Genomic DNA, 14,495 nt, shown 5'->3' on the forward strand with positions numbered 1-14,495 from the left:
GAAATACAAGTAATGGAATTCAAAGGAATCTGAGCAATCCATAACTGTCACTTTACTGATCTGTGTTTCTAGTAAAATCGGTTTACCTTTGGTGAACCAGTGGGACTGCCACAGGGAGACCGAACTATGCCTTTCTGAATTAGATCCAGGCGAGGAGGTACTGGTGGCAGGCTCAGATGTGGGATCTGGAGAGGATCTGGATGTGGCTTTCTTCTCTGTGCAAGGGGAGAGGACCCTGGTGATGTGACTGGTGAATTTTGCCTATCAGTGCACTAGAACAGAGAAGAGAAAGAGGATGTTGATTTGATGTGCAAAGTGCAGGCCTTTCAGTTCTTAAGGAAGACATTTGGTTTGAGAAGGTGTCTGCCATTGAACATCTGTTAAACTCAGTTTACTCTGATTAATAGATGGGAAGCACTCACATGGCCCCTCAAGGGCAGTATTATGGGAAAAAAATAAATGGGTAAGTTTCTCTTACATATTGCAGACAAGGCCTAGGAAAAAATGAAGAGCAGAAACATAGTGTAAAAACAATCAAAGGCAAACATTTCCCTCAGAACCCGTCCACATTTTATGAGGAAACCAGAAACATACAATGCAGTAATGCACACTGCTCTTGGTTTCTATACTATGAAATTTTCTTAAATCTTTGATTTATAGTGTATTCTAGAACTCAGAAGTCATTTTTTTCCATATAAAATATGCATCAGTGCATAGCCTACTTTCGTACATCCTAATTAAATCAAGCAGGGTTTAAAAAATAAAAACGTGTATTTAAAATAAAAATAGCCCAATTGTATTTTCCTCAGGTGTTCATATGGAAAAGATATCAAGTTAAATGTTTTTCTTTGCTACTGCAGGTTTTCTACATTGTTTTGTATTTCTACTGCAATTTTCTACATTGTCTTGTAGATAAAATGGCAATGAAAAGCCAGCAAGAAGTACTCTGATTTGTACGAATGTAACCCTTTTTTATTTTGGGATTTTTCTTTTAATGTGACATAATCCGCTGGTGATTTCATATAATAATCATACTAATTAATAAAATGGCCTCACCAACGTAAACAGTATTGTTATGAAATAGTAGGCAGCCCCTTTTCAAGGCTAAGTTACTAGCTCTTTGGAGATCTAGGCTTGATTTTTATACCTACCGATGCTTTGATAGTCATCTGTTTCCTAATGCTAGTATTTTCAGTGTTAAGCTGGTTATCAACCCATTTTCCCCCTAACATTACTCATCTTTATAAGAGCAGTCAATGTGAACAATTGACAATTTAATTTGAACTGTAGCAACAGTGAGAAAGATTTAGCCATTCTGTCTTTATCTGAGGGGGGATGATAGATTTGTGTTCATATCCACACTTAGTTACACTGTATAAGGCTTTACTAAAATTGGGTTTGTTTGGTGTTTTTTCCTCATGATTAGACTAGGGTTGTGGGGTTTTGGAAGGAAGACAAAAGTCAAGTAATATTTTAACCACATGGCATCAAGGGCCCACACTATCAATGATTCCTCACTGTTGATGCTGGCCTTTGATTATACAGCTAAGGGCTATCTGTCAAGGCTTCTTCGTGGTCAAGTTACTCTCTTTTACTCTCCTTGTCCATTCTGTACTTCCTGCAGGGCAGTCACTATGCACAGACCACACTTAAAGAGTGGGGAGCTACAGTCCCCACTGTAAAGGCTGCTTTTTAAAAAGATTAATTTATCTATTAGAGACAGAGACAAAGAGAATGGGGGGGGGTGTGAAGCAAAGGAGAGTATCTTCAAACCAACTCCCTGCTGAGTGGGGAGGCCAACACAGGGCTTGATCTCAAACCCACAGAGATCACAACCTGAGCTGAAACCAAGAGTCACATGCTTCACTGACTGAGCCACTGAGGCACCCTGAGGTATTCTTAAAAGTAAATTTGAGTGGCTCAACAAAATCATCTAGTCCATCTCTCAGATATGCCTGAATATTGTCATGACACTGCTGAACTGCCAATTCTTTGCTTCTCTTTAGGGTGCCAAATAACTAAAATAGGTCAACAAATTTACCCATAATTTTACATGACATATTAAGAAACTTTTCTTCTTTTTAATAATTCCATGATTCTTTTTTATATCTCTTACCCTGTGATAAGACAAAAAAAAAATTTCAATTGTTACTAAATTAGAAGAGAAAAAGTAGAAACTCTGTAGTCATAATAAACCGATTTTAATGTAGCCGCTATTCTTAATAAAATAATTCTACTGGGATGCCTGGGTGGCTCAGTGTTTGGGCATCTGCCTTCAGCCCAGGGCATGATCCTGGAGTCCTGGGATCGAGTGCTGCATCGGGCTCCCCAGGGAGCCTGCTTATCCCTCTGCCTGTGTCTCTGCCTCTCTCTCTGTGTCTCTCATGAATAAATAAATAAAATTTTATAAAACAAAAACAAAAAAACAATTCTACCCAAAAATTCATGGAGTCCTTACATGGTCAGGAATTTGAACCTTCTGGAATAAAAACAACCCCAAAATGATCATACACATAATAGAAAGGATTCCTGATATAAACAATGTGCATCACAGTATCACAGTATCTTAGATCAGGAGACGTCACAGGACCTCTAATTCTCCACACATCCCATTAGGACAACTTGCAAAACCACCACCTGACAAAAATGTTTTGGTCACCTGGTAATTATCCTTTACAAAAAAGACTGAAGAAGCAAAACTATCTACAGTTCCTATTCCACCCCCCCTCCCTGCCACACACACACACACACACACACACACACACACACACACACACACACACAGAGAGAGAGAGAGAGAGAGAGAGGAGAGAGAGAGAGAATTACATAGCACTTTATCCATTTAGTTGTTTGCAGAGAAAGTTTTCAGCGCTAGGTGCACAAAATGGACACTGCTGAATAAAACCTCTGCTCATCTGAGCACTTTCCTTCCACAGCTATCTTCCTGCTTCCTTCATTACCTGAAAAAGAGAATTCTGACACAGCCAACAGACCACCTCACACCTTAACTTCTGCTTTAATTACTAATATTTAAACAGTTCCCAAGTTCCTAATATGTTTAAATAAAGGGATAGATCTGAGGTGAATTGAGTGAACTGTTAGATTTGAAAGGATATACTGAAAATTCTCAGGACGGACATCCAAACCAGTATGTGGGGTGCAGCAATAACCTTGAACTTCTAGATACTTCTAGAGAAGCATATTCTCAACAGCTTTGTGAATGTAACTGGAAGCAGATCTTGCTTAAGCATAATTCATATTGTATTCTCAAGGCAATTATATACCATCCTCCTGAAAAACTAATTCATTTTGAAGCATTATAATATCTCTAAGTTGACTTAGTTAGAAGGATTTTATGGAGAATATATTTGTATGTGAATAAACAAAATATGTTTCATCTTTACTGATTATGTAGACTAAATTTATCATATTTTATTTATTTTCCTGAGTTACCCTGAATCATATTAAAATCCCCATGTAAGAGTAGATAATTTAACAATGCCCTTTAGATACTAACATATTATTCTTTGCTGAACTTTCTGCTCTATGAATAATTCTGTAATCAAGAGTACTGAAACTTTGCATTAACTATTATTGCTGGCAAAATTCAATGTTAACTATGAGCATTTGTAGACATTTTTAGTAGGCAGTTTTAGTAGATGGTTCCATAAACGGCCACTTTTAATTTATTTGAAAAAAATCACAATTTTTTCCTTCCTATCTGATAGTCTAAGGAGAAAAGATACCTAACACAATGCTTCACACCCTTTCTCATAATTAAATTCTTAGATGAGAAATCAAAAATTCATGACATAAAAATTTATCAACTCAATGAGAAGAACAGAAAGTTGGCCCTTTTTTTCCTTCTGAAAATAAAGAGAAGCAAATAGACTGATTTAGTGTAGGTCTAAAATTATTCCTCCTTTAAACTGTACCTCTATCTCTATATAATATTTGGATATTTAATGGTCTTTCAAAGGATTTTGATTCTATAGCATCAGAATTTCCCATTATATAGAAACAACAAATGCTCTAAAGCTGAGCTGTGCAAAGGACATGTGGCCGGTCATCTTTAGTCTACCGATTTATAGTATTTTCCAAACAGATTCTATAATCAGACATTTCCCTCAGCTCTTCCTCCTGTGTCTTCTTCTACAGGTCTAATCCCCAACCCAAGATCACTCAGGCCATATACTGTTCTCTACTTCTGATATGTGATAGCGGGAGTTGTTGGGGAAAACAGCAACAACAAACAAAAAACCTGGAACTTACTCTCTGACTCGAGTTTAAATTCTAAAACTGAACTATGCTAACTTAATCACCTCCTACTGATTTGTCCAATATTCCTTTATAATCACTACCATCTCCATTTTGTATAGAAATGCAGATTTAATACATGTACATAAAACTTCTTGAGTAGAAGGGTAGGAAAACATTTATTTAAATCCTGAATAATAACAGTTAAATATTTTATTGATAGGGATACACTTGATTGGAATATGTTAATGTGAAATGTGACTGTCAAATTGAAGTCCTAAAGCCAACTGATTATAAAAAAAAAAATCATATAATTTAAAAAAATCATATAATCAAACCTATAATCAGACTTCATACACATATATTTCCTATACGTAATATTTGAATTTCAGCTAGAACTTTTAAATGCCATGCAGTCTTACACAAATTACCTGTAGATTAAAAAAAGGTTAATCTATTTCATGGAGACTTTATGGAATAATAAATTAAATGAAATATGAAATAAAAGCGGTTATAAAACATTTAATTTATTTGGATGATATAGTTAGAAATATCGACTCTTTTGACATAGAAGTGATACAATACAATCTATTCCATTACATCTCCAAAATTCCAGTCAGAGTTTGCTCATCTTCACTATCAAACAATAATTCTATTAGAGATATCCTTAAACAAAAAGTTCCTACCCTTCTTATTTTGTCCTAGAAAATTCCTCTCACTGTCAGGCCTAAACAAAATTAAATACGAAACAAATAATTAGACTAAAGTCTTACAATGCATTCAAAAATCAAACATGTCATTTGGATTATTTGCTATTAATTCTTACCATTAACACAAAATTCTAGAATTTAACATAAATTTTTATTTTTTTCATCTTGATCTGGAAAGCATCTTACGTATAGAAATAAATAAGAGCAAAAGTAGTAAAGAGGAGGTTAAAAGGTTTAGGGGTATGCATATTGTGTCAATTGTTCACCATGATAAATAAATTGTACTGATTTTGGTGCTCATCTCCTTGTGTTTTCACAACTGCACTTTCATCATTCCACCTCCCCCCCCTCATTTTAAAGGGCATAATTTCAGTGCTTAAAATTTGGAATTACAGGAAAATACAAAAAGGCTTTGAGGACACGAACATAGTCACTGGTGATGTTTCCTAATCACATATACAATTTTTAATCTACTCTAGATTGGCTAACATTATAGCAAAAGAATTCTAGCTGCCATTAAACATTCTTCATGAATATAATTTTAAAAGCTAAATCACATGTATATACCAACATTTACATAACATTTCCTGCCATGAACACTTGGGCTATTCTGAAATGTTTCTATTATTAAGTAATAACATTAAAAAATGTCTTTGGTAATACACATTTTATTTTGACTTTTACTTTATTTAATTAAAAAGCCTTTTTATTTGACTATAATTCACGTGCATTTTAATTTTTAAGGGTAGACTCACAGAATGTTTTGAGTATAAAGATAATAGGCTCATAACTAAGGTAGGTAAAAATTTATGAGAATCAGTAGGAGGTCATAAGACCTTTTGCTGTCCAGATGGTAAAATGAATTTATTCTCCTATCACTTATGTGTAGTGGTACCACTGCACAAATTTCAAAAGCATAAAGTATTTATAGTTTTGAATTTTTTGTTAACTTCAATAGTTGACTGGCATTTCAGTGGCACATGTTAATGTTTAAACTTGAACTGCTTTAATAATTAGGGGAAAAAAAGCAGTATTTTTTGCCAAGTGTATTTCTTCTTTGGCTTACTGACTTTGTATGTTGTCTCATTATCTATTATATTATTTTATGTACCCCTTATTGATTGGAATGAGCTCTTTATTTATTAGTGAACCTCTATTACATTACAGTTGTTGTGAATATTCTTTTCCTAGTTTATTTTATGGTAGAGCCTTTACCTCTGTTCTTCTGGTTTTAATCTCCTAAAGAATAAATAAAATCTAGTTAGCAGAAATAAGAAGCCATACTAATCAAGGGATTCTTTAAAAGATCATGTCCTTTCTGCCATTCAAAGGACATTAAATGGGGTCCTTTCTTGGTCACTCCATCTTTAACTGTCTACTCTATTAAGTTAGGATAAAGAAATGGAAAGCTATGAAAAAATTAACAAGTATAGGGAGCAGGATATGGACATGGAATTAATTGTGCAGAATTTACTGCGCCATATGAAACAATTATTTACATAAATGCAACTACGAGATTTGGGAAGATGGAACCATCCTTTCACAATACAGAATGGTTGATTTTTATAATTTCATTGCTTTATCTTGATTTTGGGTAATTTTCACTTTTTTCTACTATTACACTTGCTTTCAGAACTTTAAAATAAATTATCTTTTTTCATTTCAGCTCCTTTCAAAATACAGAAGCCGAGTACCTTAACTCCTGCCTGTATTACCATCATACCAGTATATTCGTCTAACAATTTCTCCCGAATTCTTTAATACTGGTAGTGATGAGTACATCTTTAACAAATTGGAATCCTGGTGCTCTAGAAATTTAAAAACCTCATCTGATTCTTTTATGTCTACATACTTACCAATTTTTCCTAGCCCTTTGCTTCCTGAAACGAATAAATGCTATTCTTTATTTCTCTGACAAATCTTACAGAATTCTTCAGCACTTAGAATAGGATGCTAATGACCACCATAATGAATAGGGAAATCCGAATTTGCAATTTTAACAGAAAATCCTGAGAGAAAAGGCCCAAGAAGTAAAGTAGTCAAAATCTCATCTCAGCACGCTCAGCAATTACCAATAATAATCAGGGATTTATTCTATTTTAGTCATTCTTCATTTCATCCACACCTTTTAAAGAGTGATTTTATAAAACCTTTAATACGATCCATTATTATGGAAATGGCAAAACATTTGGTAAGAAACTTCAAACCCAGCCAGGCTATTATTAAAAACAGGACAAGAGAAAACCTCTCCAATTACTAATAAGATGAGAGTACTGACAATCCCAGAGATAATCAAAGTCAATTTTGTAATATTTCTAACAAGGTTTTTACTTAATGAATTTTCATTTCTGAACAAGGTAGATCCACGTATTATAAAGATGATGAGAAGGACTCTTGGAAGGTCAATGTTTTTCTCTAAATGCAAGAAAATTAATGAAGGATACTGAGAAACTTTTATCATTAAAATGTAATATTTTAAGTATAGTTTCCTTGCTGCTAACTATCCTCTTGGTTCTTTTTTCATGTTAATTAGTGAACATAAAACCTAAGGTCTTTTAAAGAACAGCCTATACAGACTATTATTCCGAAAGTGTCCATTACAAAAACATTTATCACACACACATGCACACATCCATATGTATTTATGACTTGTCTGTTTTGGAATCCTGTACCATTGTTTCCTTTTAGATAATAAACAAAACTTACATGAGGAATGTGATGTTAAAGCAATATAATCATACCCTGCTTATCCACAGTCACACTTCCAGAAGCTTTATCTGTAGGAATTTGGGAAGAAACTGAGAGCAAAAGAGAAAAGTCCTCCCAATTTGATCTACAGATTCAATGCAATTCCAATAAAAATCCTGGCAAGTTATTTGTTTGTATCATCAAACTTTTAAGGTTTATACTGAGACAAAAGACCACAAATAAATCAACATGATATTGAAGAACAAAGTTAGAGGACTTGACACTACCTGACTTCAACACCTAAAACGAAGCTACAATAATCAAGGCTCTGGAATTGTCAAAAGAAAGCCAAATACTTCAATAGACCATAATAAAGAGCCTAGAGCCTAGAAATAGACCCATATAAAAACACTGAACTAATCTGTGGCTCTTTTGTCACATAGTCTTTTCAACAAATGGTGCTGAATCAAATAGACATCCACATGCAAAAAAAAAAAAATTGGACACATACTTTGTACCTTCACAATACTTAATAAAACTCCTAGAAGATAAATAGAAACATAGATGACCTTGGGTTTGCTGATCACTTTCTAGATATAACACCAAAGGCATGAACCATGGAGAAATAACTGGCAAGTTTGACATCACTAAAATTAAAATTTTCTGCTCTGTAAAAGAAACCATCAAGAAAATAAAAAGACAAGCTACAAACCAGAGACAATATTTAGAAAAGACATCTGTAAAGGACTGTTATCCAAAAATATACAAAAAGCTTAAAATCCAATAGTACGAAAACAACTAAATAAAAAAATCGCCAAATACCTTCACAGATACTTCACCAAAGATATACTGATGCCAAATAAGCATGTATGAAAGGATGCTCCACATCATATGTCATCAGGGAAATGTAAATTGAAACAATGAGATATTGCTATACACTTCTTTGATGGCCCAAATCAAGAACAGTGACAACACTAAATGCAGGAGAGGATGTGGAACAACAAGAACTCTTATTCATTACTGGTGTGAATATAAAATGCTACAGTCACTTTGAAAGACAGTTTGGTGGTCTACTCTAAGTGTTACTACTACGTGAAAGAAACCAATCTGAGAAGGTACATAGCGTATGATTCCAACCATATGACATTCTAGAAAAGACGGAGTCAGATGATTTTTAAGGCAGTGAAAATACTCTGCATGACACTATTATAGTGGATACGTGTCATTATACATTTGTCCAAATCCATAGCATGCACAACACCAAAAGGGACCCCTAATGGAAACCATGGACTCTGGGTGATAATGATGTATCAATGCAGGTTTATCAATTGTAACAAATCTGTTCCTCTGATGGAGGATATTGATCATGGGGGAAGCTACATGTGTATGGGGACAGAGGGTACAGGAGAAATCTCTGTATATTCCCCTGCTTTTGCTGTAAATCTAAAACCACTCTGAAAGTCTTAAAATACAAAAGTGAAACAAAACAACCAACCAGCATCACCCCCCCACCAAGTCCTCTAAAAAGGGGGGTAATTTCTTCCTCTAAGAGCATAACGTAGACACCCTGTTAACCGCACTAAGTATATGGATATTTGATTTGTGTATAAAAAGAGATTCACTACTATAAATTATCATTATTGTTTACATTTCTAATAACTTCCAGAATTTTTTTTAGATACTACAAATTAGAAGCAGTGAAGAAGAGGAAAATGGGTAGAAACTTATCCTGGGAGAACTACTAAGAGAACAAAGAGTTGCCTTCCCTAAGGTTTGACAGGGAGGTAGTTGATAAAATTGCACTGTCAGGAGGTGCAAAGGGCCTCACAAGTGGATAATCCCAGAGGCACAGCCCCATTAAAATGTTAAACGGCCTCCAGGTAAGGAAGCTGAGCTCTGCTGCTTCCCACTGAAGTACCTGTTATGAGGACATAATCCCCTGGCTTGTGACCAGCCTCCATAACCCTGACATTTCTTTGAAGTTTATATTTTATTTTAAACATTTATATAAATTTTGCATCCTGATCCAAATATTCTATGTGATTTTAATTTAAATTGATGGCTCCCCTGTCTTCGTGCAACCTCCCCAGAAATCTTACAGCGAATGTAAGCTTCAAGAAGTCTGTCATGCCGATTGTGGTGGCTTCTTATGCCCTTTGATTCACTCAGCTGCATAACCAATTTTGAAAAGTCAGGGAAGGGTGACACATAATTCAGCAGTATTTCCATAAAAATGGCTGAGAAACAAGAACATTCTGGGGATTAAAGGAATAAACTTCAGTCACTGAAAAATGCCCTCATGTGAAACTCATGCTGCCTTACAAAATACCAGGTACAGCCCGCTTGGACAACAAACAATTATTATTTAGTTACTGTGGCTCTTCGCTGTACTTTAGTGACTACTTAATTATTTCAATTTAGTTAGGTGGAAAAGAAGACTACTGTAAGCTTCTCTATTTAGTGTTTAAAATAGGATTTCAGCTGACATGCTGGCAACTTTGCATTTCCTTGGAATTTTAAACCTAAAGGATGATGTTATAATAAATTATTTTAATGTCGCCATGCAACGAAATCAGAACTCCATAGCTATTAATAGAGTAATGAAATACAACCAACTGCTTGCCAAACCAACACAGTGGTAGTGTCTAGTTCTAAGTAATGATAGCTAACAGTATCTTAAAGAAAAAAAAAACTTCCACAGACATCTCAAAAATATCGGTATTTAATTTCTAGATGCACAGCAATATTGCAGGAGTCTTAATCAGTATACAGGGGCACCTGGGTGGCTCAGTGGCTGAGCATCTGCCTCCGGCTCAGGTCATGATCCGGGGATCCAGCTTCTCCCTCTGCCTGTGTCTCTGCCTCTCTCTCTGTCTCTCTCATGAATACATAAATAAAATCTTTTTAAAAAATCAAAAAATAAAAAACAGTATACAAAAATAATGTTAATGACAACTAATACTTAACACTTAGAATGCACCAGCAATGTTCCAGTGGCTTTGTATGTGTTAGCTCATTTACTCTCTTGTTTCACAGACAAGGCCACTGAGGCACAGGGGTTAACTAACCAATTGAAAGGACATAGATATTAAGTAGAACAAAGACCCAGGCTGCTGGACTCCAGGAATTTTAATAGCACTGTTCTTCAGTGTCACTACTAATCATTCAGTTAAAAACAAAAACAAACACTTTTCTCAGTGGCACACTGTGTGCCAGGCACTATGCAAGCGTCTGGGAAGGAAAAAAAGGGCCAAGGCTAGCAGAGAAGGCACGCAGCCTAAGTCTCCAGTCTACCACAGGAGGCGGACTCACACAAAGTACAAGAGCTCAAGGGCTTGCTCCTGCTAAACTAATTATTCAAGCCATTTTAAAGGAATCTGTAACAACATCTTTGCAGTCGCCTATACCATCACATAGCACTTGGACAAGGCAGCGTTTCCCTTTGTGAATCCCATACTAATAAAAAGCACTACTCTTTTGCATGGTGAGTTTAAGAAAAATCAGTAGACAGAATGCAATTAAATGGCAAATGAACCTGTTGACTTCGCATGGCCTACTGTCACCATGACTACTTGCACTGCCCAGGGGAGAGGTGAGGACTGCTGCCATGTGATCACAATAATTCTTCTTGGGTGGGACTGTTCCATGGGTTGCAGGATCTCTCTACCTCTGGCCTCTAGATCCCACAGCTTTCTTCCACCCCTCAGTCATTGCGAAAATCAAGATGTCCTCACATATTTCTGAATACCTTCAGGAGGTACATCTGCCTGTAGTTGAGAACCATGCCTTATATCTTAAATGTCTATTATTTTTGTATTTCACTGTTGTGGTAAGTTTTGTCTTTACTCCTCCAACATGGACCTGAGCCCTGTGGTCAGAACCTAAGTCACATTAAAAAAAGAAACATTTTCCTAAAAACACTGATCTGTGCACATGAACTCTTTTCCTCAGGATCAAGAGTATCAAGGGTCCTTTCCTTACACATTATTATTGGGAAAAGAATTAGGTAATATATGAAGTTTTTAAATTAGTAATATGTATTTTAACTAGTGATAGCAACATTAGGAGAATGTATAAAGAAGGATAAAAGAACAATTCCTTTGATCTCTGCTCACACCTGTATCTCTTTTTACATGGCCAGGCATTATATTTTTAAATACACTTTTAAGAAAATATAACAGTTAAGAACTATGGAATTCAGTTCATATATGAGGTCAGACTGTCAACATTTTCATTTTGAATGCAAATCTTTATTTTGTTTGTAATTTTATGTATTTGGTGAAAAACATGTTCTATCAACATAATTGCTGAGGAACGGTTAAGACTCCTTACACCTTTGACAAAATGAAACAAAACTCTGACTGGCAATAGACACCTTTTCTTAGCTCTGATCTGACTGAAGTCAGAAAAGAAGGCCATGATCTTACAATCACACCCTAGACTTCCTCTGCAGACTTACTCAGATCCAATTATCCTAGAAATTCTGACAGCTTGAAGACTCAGGCTGTGGTACAATTTCAGGCTAAATCTAAAACATCTTCTAGTTAAAATCATAAAATAGACTACTTTCTAGGATGGTAACCCATATGCTGTATTGTAGCTTTATACATTCTGTTTGCTTCTGGAAGATTAGTATATTTATAAAAGAAACAATGAAAAGATATTCTATACGTTCAATATGCAACTATTTATAAACTCCAGCTACAGGATATCACCATGGTAACAGGAATATACAAAGAGCACAGTCCTCCATGCTATGATAGAAGCATTACTAATTTAAAGAATGCAATATGCTTAAGACAGGCAGGAATTATCTCACAACACAGTCATCAACCTGCTCAGAAACAGGAGGAAGATGAGTATTTGAAACAGCAGATGGAAGAAAATGGAACCATTCCACTGGACAATGACTTACAGTCATTCTGAGAAAGGAGAAAACAAAATGTTTTAAAAATGAATGAATAAATGAGCGAGTGGGTGGGTGAGTGAATGAATGATGCAACAGACTGAAAAACCAGAGGAAGAAAACTCAGATAGAAGAGCTGTTGCATCAAAATGATAGTGTGATATTTGTTTATAACCTGATGGAAGACAGAACTCAATAGAACCTATAATCTGGTATTTTGTATATTTATATTCAATCTTCAGTTTGGAATAAAGATAGATGTATAGGATCAGGGCACTGATTTCAAAGAACATGTGAGCATGCATGTACATATTATTATTTCATTTAATAAATATTTACTGCCTGTGTTTACGTACCAGGATAACACAAAAAGAAAGAAGACATTGGCACCGGCCTTAAGAATTAATCATCTAATGGAGAAGGCAGTCCTCTAAATCTAACAAAACAATTTAGTGTAACTCCTGAAACACAAGCACATATAAAGAGCCATGAGAACATAATGTCATAGCAACATTTTTCCCAATTAGTCAGAAAGACTGATGCTTGTATCTACACTAAAATTTAGGTTTTATGGAAAGTGAAGTGGCAGGGATTTATGAAATATTGTAAAATTTACAATCTGTTTAATTGACTAGAAGCAGATCAGTGCACATAAAGACATATAATTGAAATATGACTCGACTTAAAAAAAAAACAAATAATTACGAGTTGTTTAAATTTCTCCAATATCTAACAACTGCCAAAGGAAAGTAGAGAAGTAACACCGAGTGTAGGGCAGCTTTATGAAATGACACTGGTGACGGCCAAATAAGCCACTGAAGTGGGACTTCCGGAACGACACATGCCTGAGACCACCATCCTTTTCTTGGTAAACTAAAAAGAAGATCAGTGTAAAAACCTGTCAACTCCCTTGACAGAAAGCTCACCAGTGTGCCCAGGAGAACAAAACATGTGCGGTGAGAATGGACGAGAAGAGCTGGGGGAACCATGAGAGTCGCCCTGAACATTCTGGGGCTCATTCTATGTCACCAGTGACTCCTTGCGGTTGTCAGTGCCACTACTAAGCAGGGCTCAAGCTTCCACTTCATTCAATGGGAAACAGACCAAGACGCAAAGTTCCCTAACCTCACAGAGGCAGCGCCTGTTCCCCCCCTGCCCCTGCCCCACGCAGTTAGAGTATACAAAGTTCTTGAAAGAATTACTCTTAAGTCCCCACTCTCCTCCCCTGACATCAATCACTGAAAGAAGAAAATCCATTTAGTGAAGAAAAGTGAAATGCCTTTTCCCTAGCTAGGAAACATTACCTCCTAGGTCATGTGAACTACTTGAGCTGCTGTATGTTTCTCAAATACTTTTTGTCATTCCCTATTATCCACGCATTCAATAAACATTCTTTATATGCTTCCTGTGTCCTAGACCCAGGGGATGAAATCTTTTTCTTAAAGGGCTAGGCAGGAAATATTTTACGCTTTGCAAGCCAAGCCAAGAAGAAAATAAAAAAAAAGAAAGAAAGAAAAGAAATTAGGTAGGTACTTATAAACTCATTTAAATATATATACTCATATAAAATGTAAAATCATTTGCTCACAGAAAAACAAACCAAGAAAAGCAGGCCATAGCTTGCTGATTCCAGGGCTAGATATCTGTCAAATATCCAGGCCAAGCTAAGACCATTAGCTTATTAAATTAAATGGAAAGGTATTTTGCATCAAGACCTAGCTTCTTCCATTAAGAGCCTACAGGGATGATCCAAGAAAGCTCCGTCCAATAGAATTATCTATTGGAGAATAGCTATTTCTATTATATCAATAAAAGATATCTCAATACCCATAGAAAATATTCTATATTTGTATAGTTCAATATGATACCCACTAAACACAGTGGCTACTGAACATTTAAAATATGTTCGATGTGACTGAGGAACACTTTATTAG

At 35.5% G+C, this 14,495-nt stretch overlaps 1 protein-coding gene across 8 annotated transcripts in view; it reads right to left on the reverse strand.

Moving 5' to 3' along the window:
• The window catches only part of CBLB (Cbl proto-oncogene B), a 217,111-nt gene that overhangs the window by 59,800 nt on the left and 142,816 nt on the right, over positions 1 to 14,495 (reverse strand). For all 8 annotated transcript variants that reach the window (XM_025989998.2, XM_025990002.2, XM_025989999.2 and 5 more), the window contains one exon: positions 87 to 272. In XM_025989998.2, coding sequence (XP_025845783.1) covers positions 87 to 272 — 186 coding nt within the window. The remainder of the gene's footprint in view (positions 1 to 86; positions 273 to 14,495) is intronic.

This window comes from Vulpes vulpes, chromosome 1, assembly GCF_048418805.1.
Source record: "Vulpes vulpes isolate BD-2025 chromosome 1, VulVul3, whole genome shotgun sequence".
In the NCBI taxonomy this organism is placed as follows: Eukaryota; Metazoa; Chordata; class Mammalia; order Carnivora; family Canidae; genus Vulpes; species Vulpes vulpes.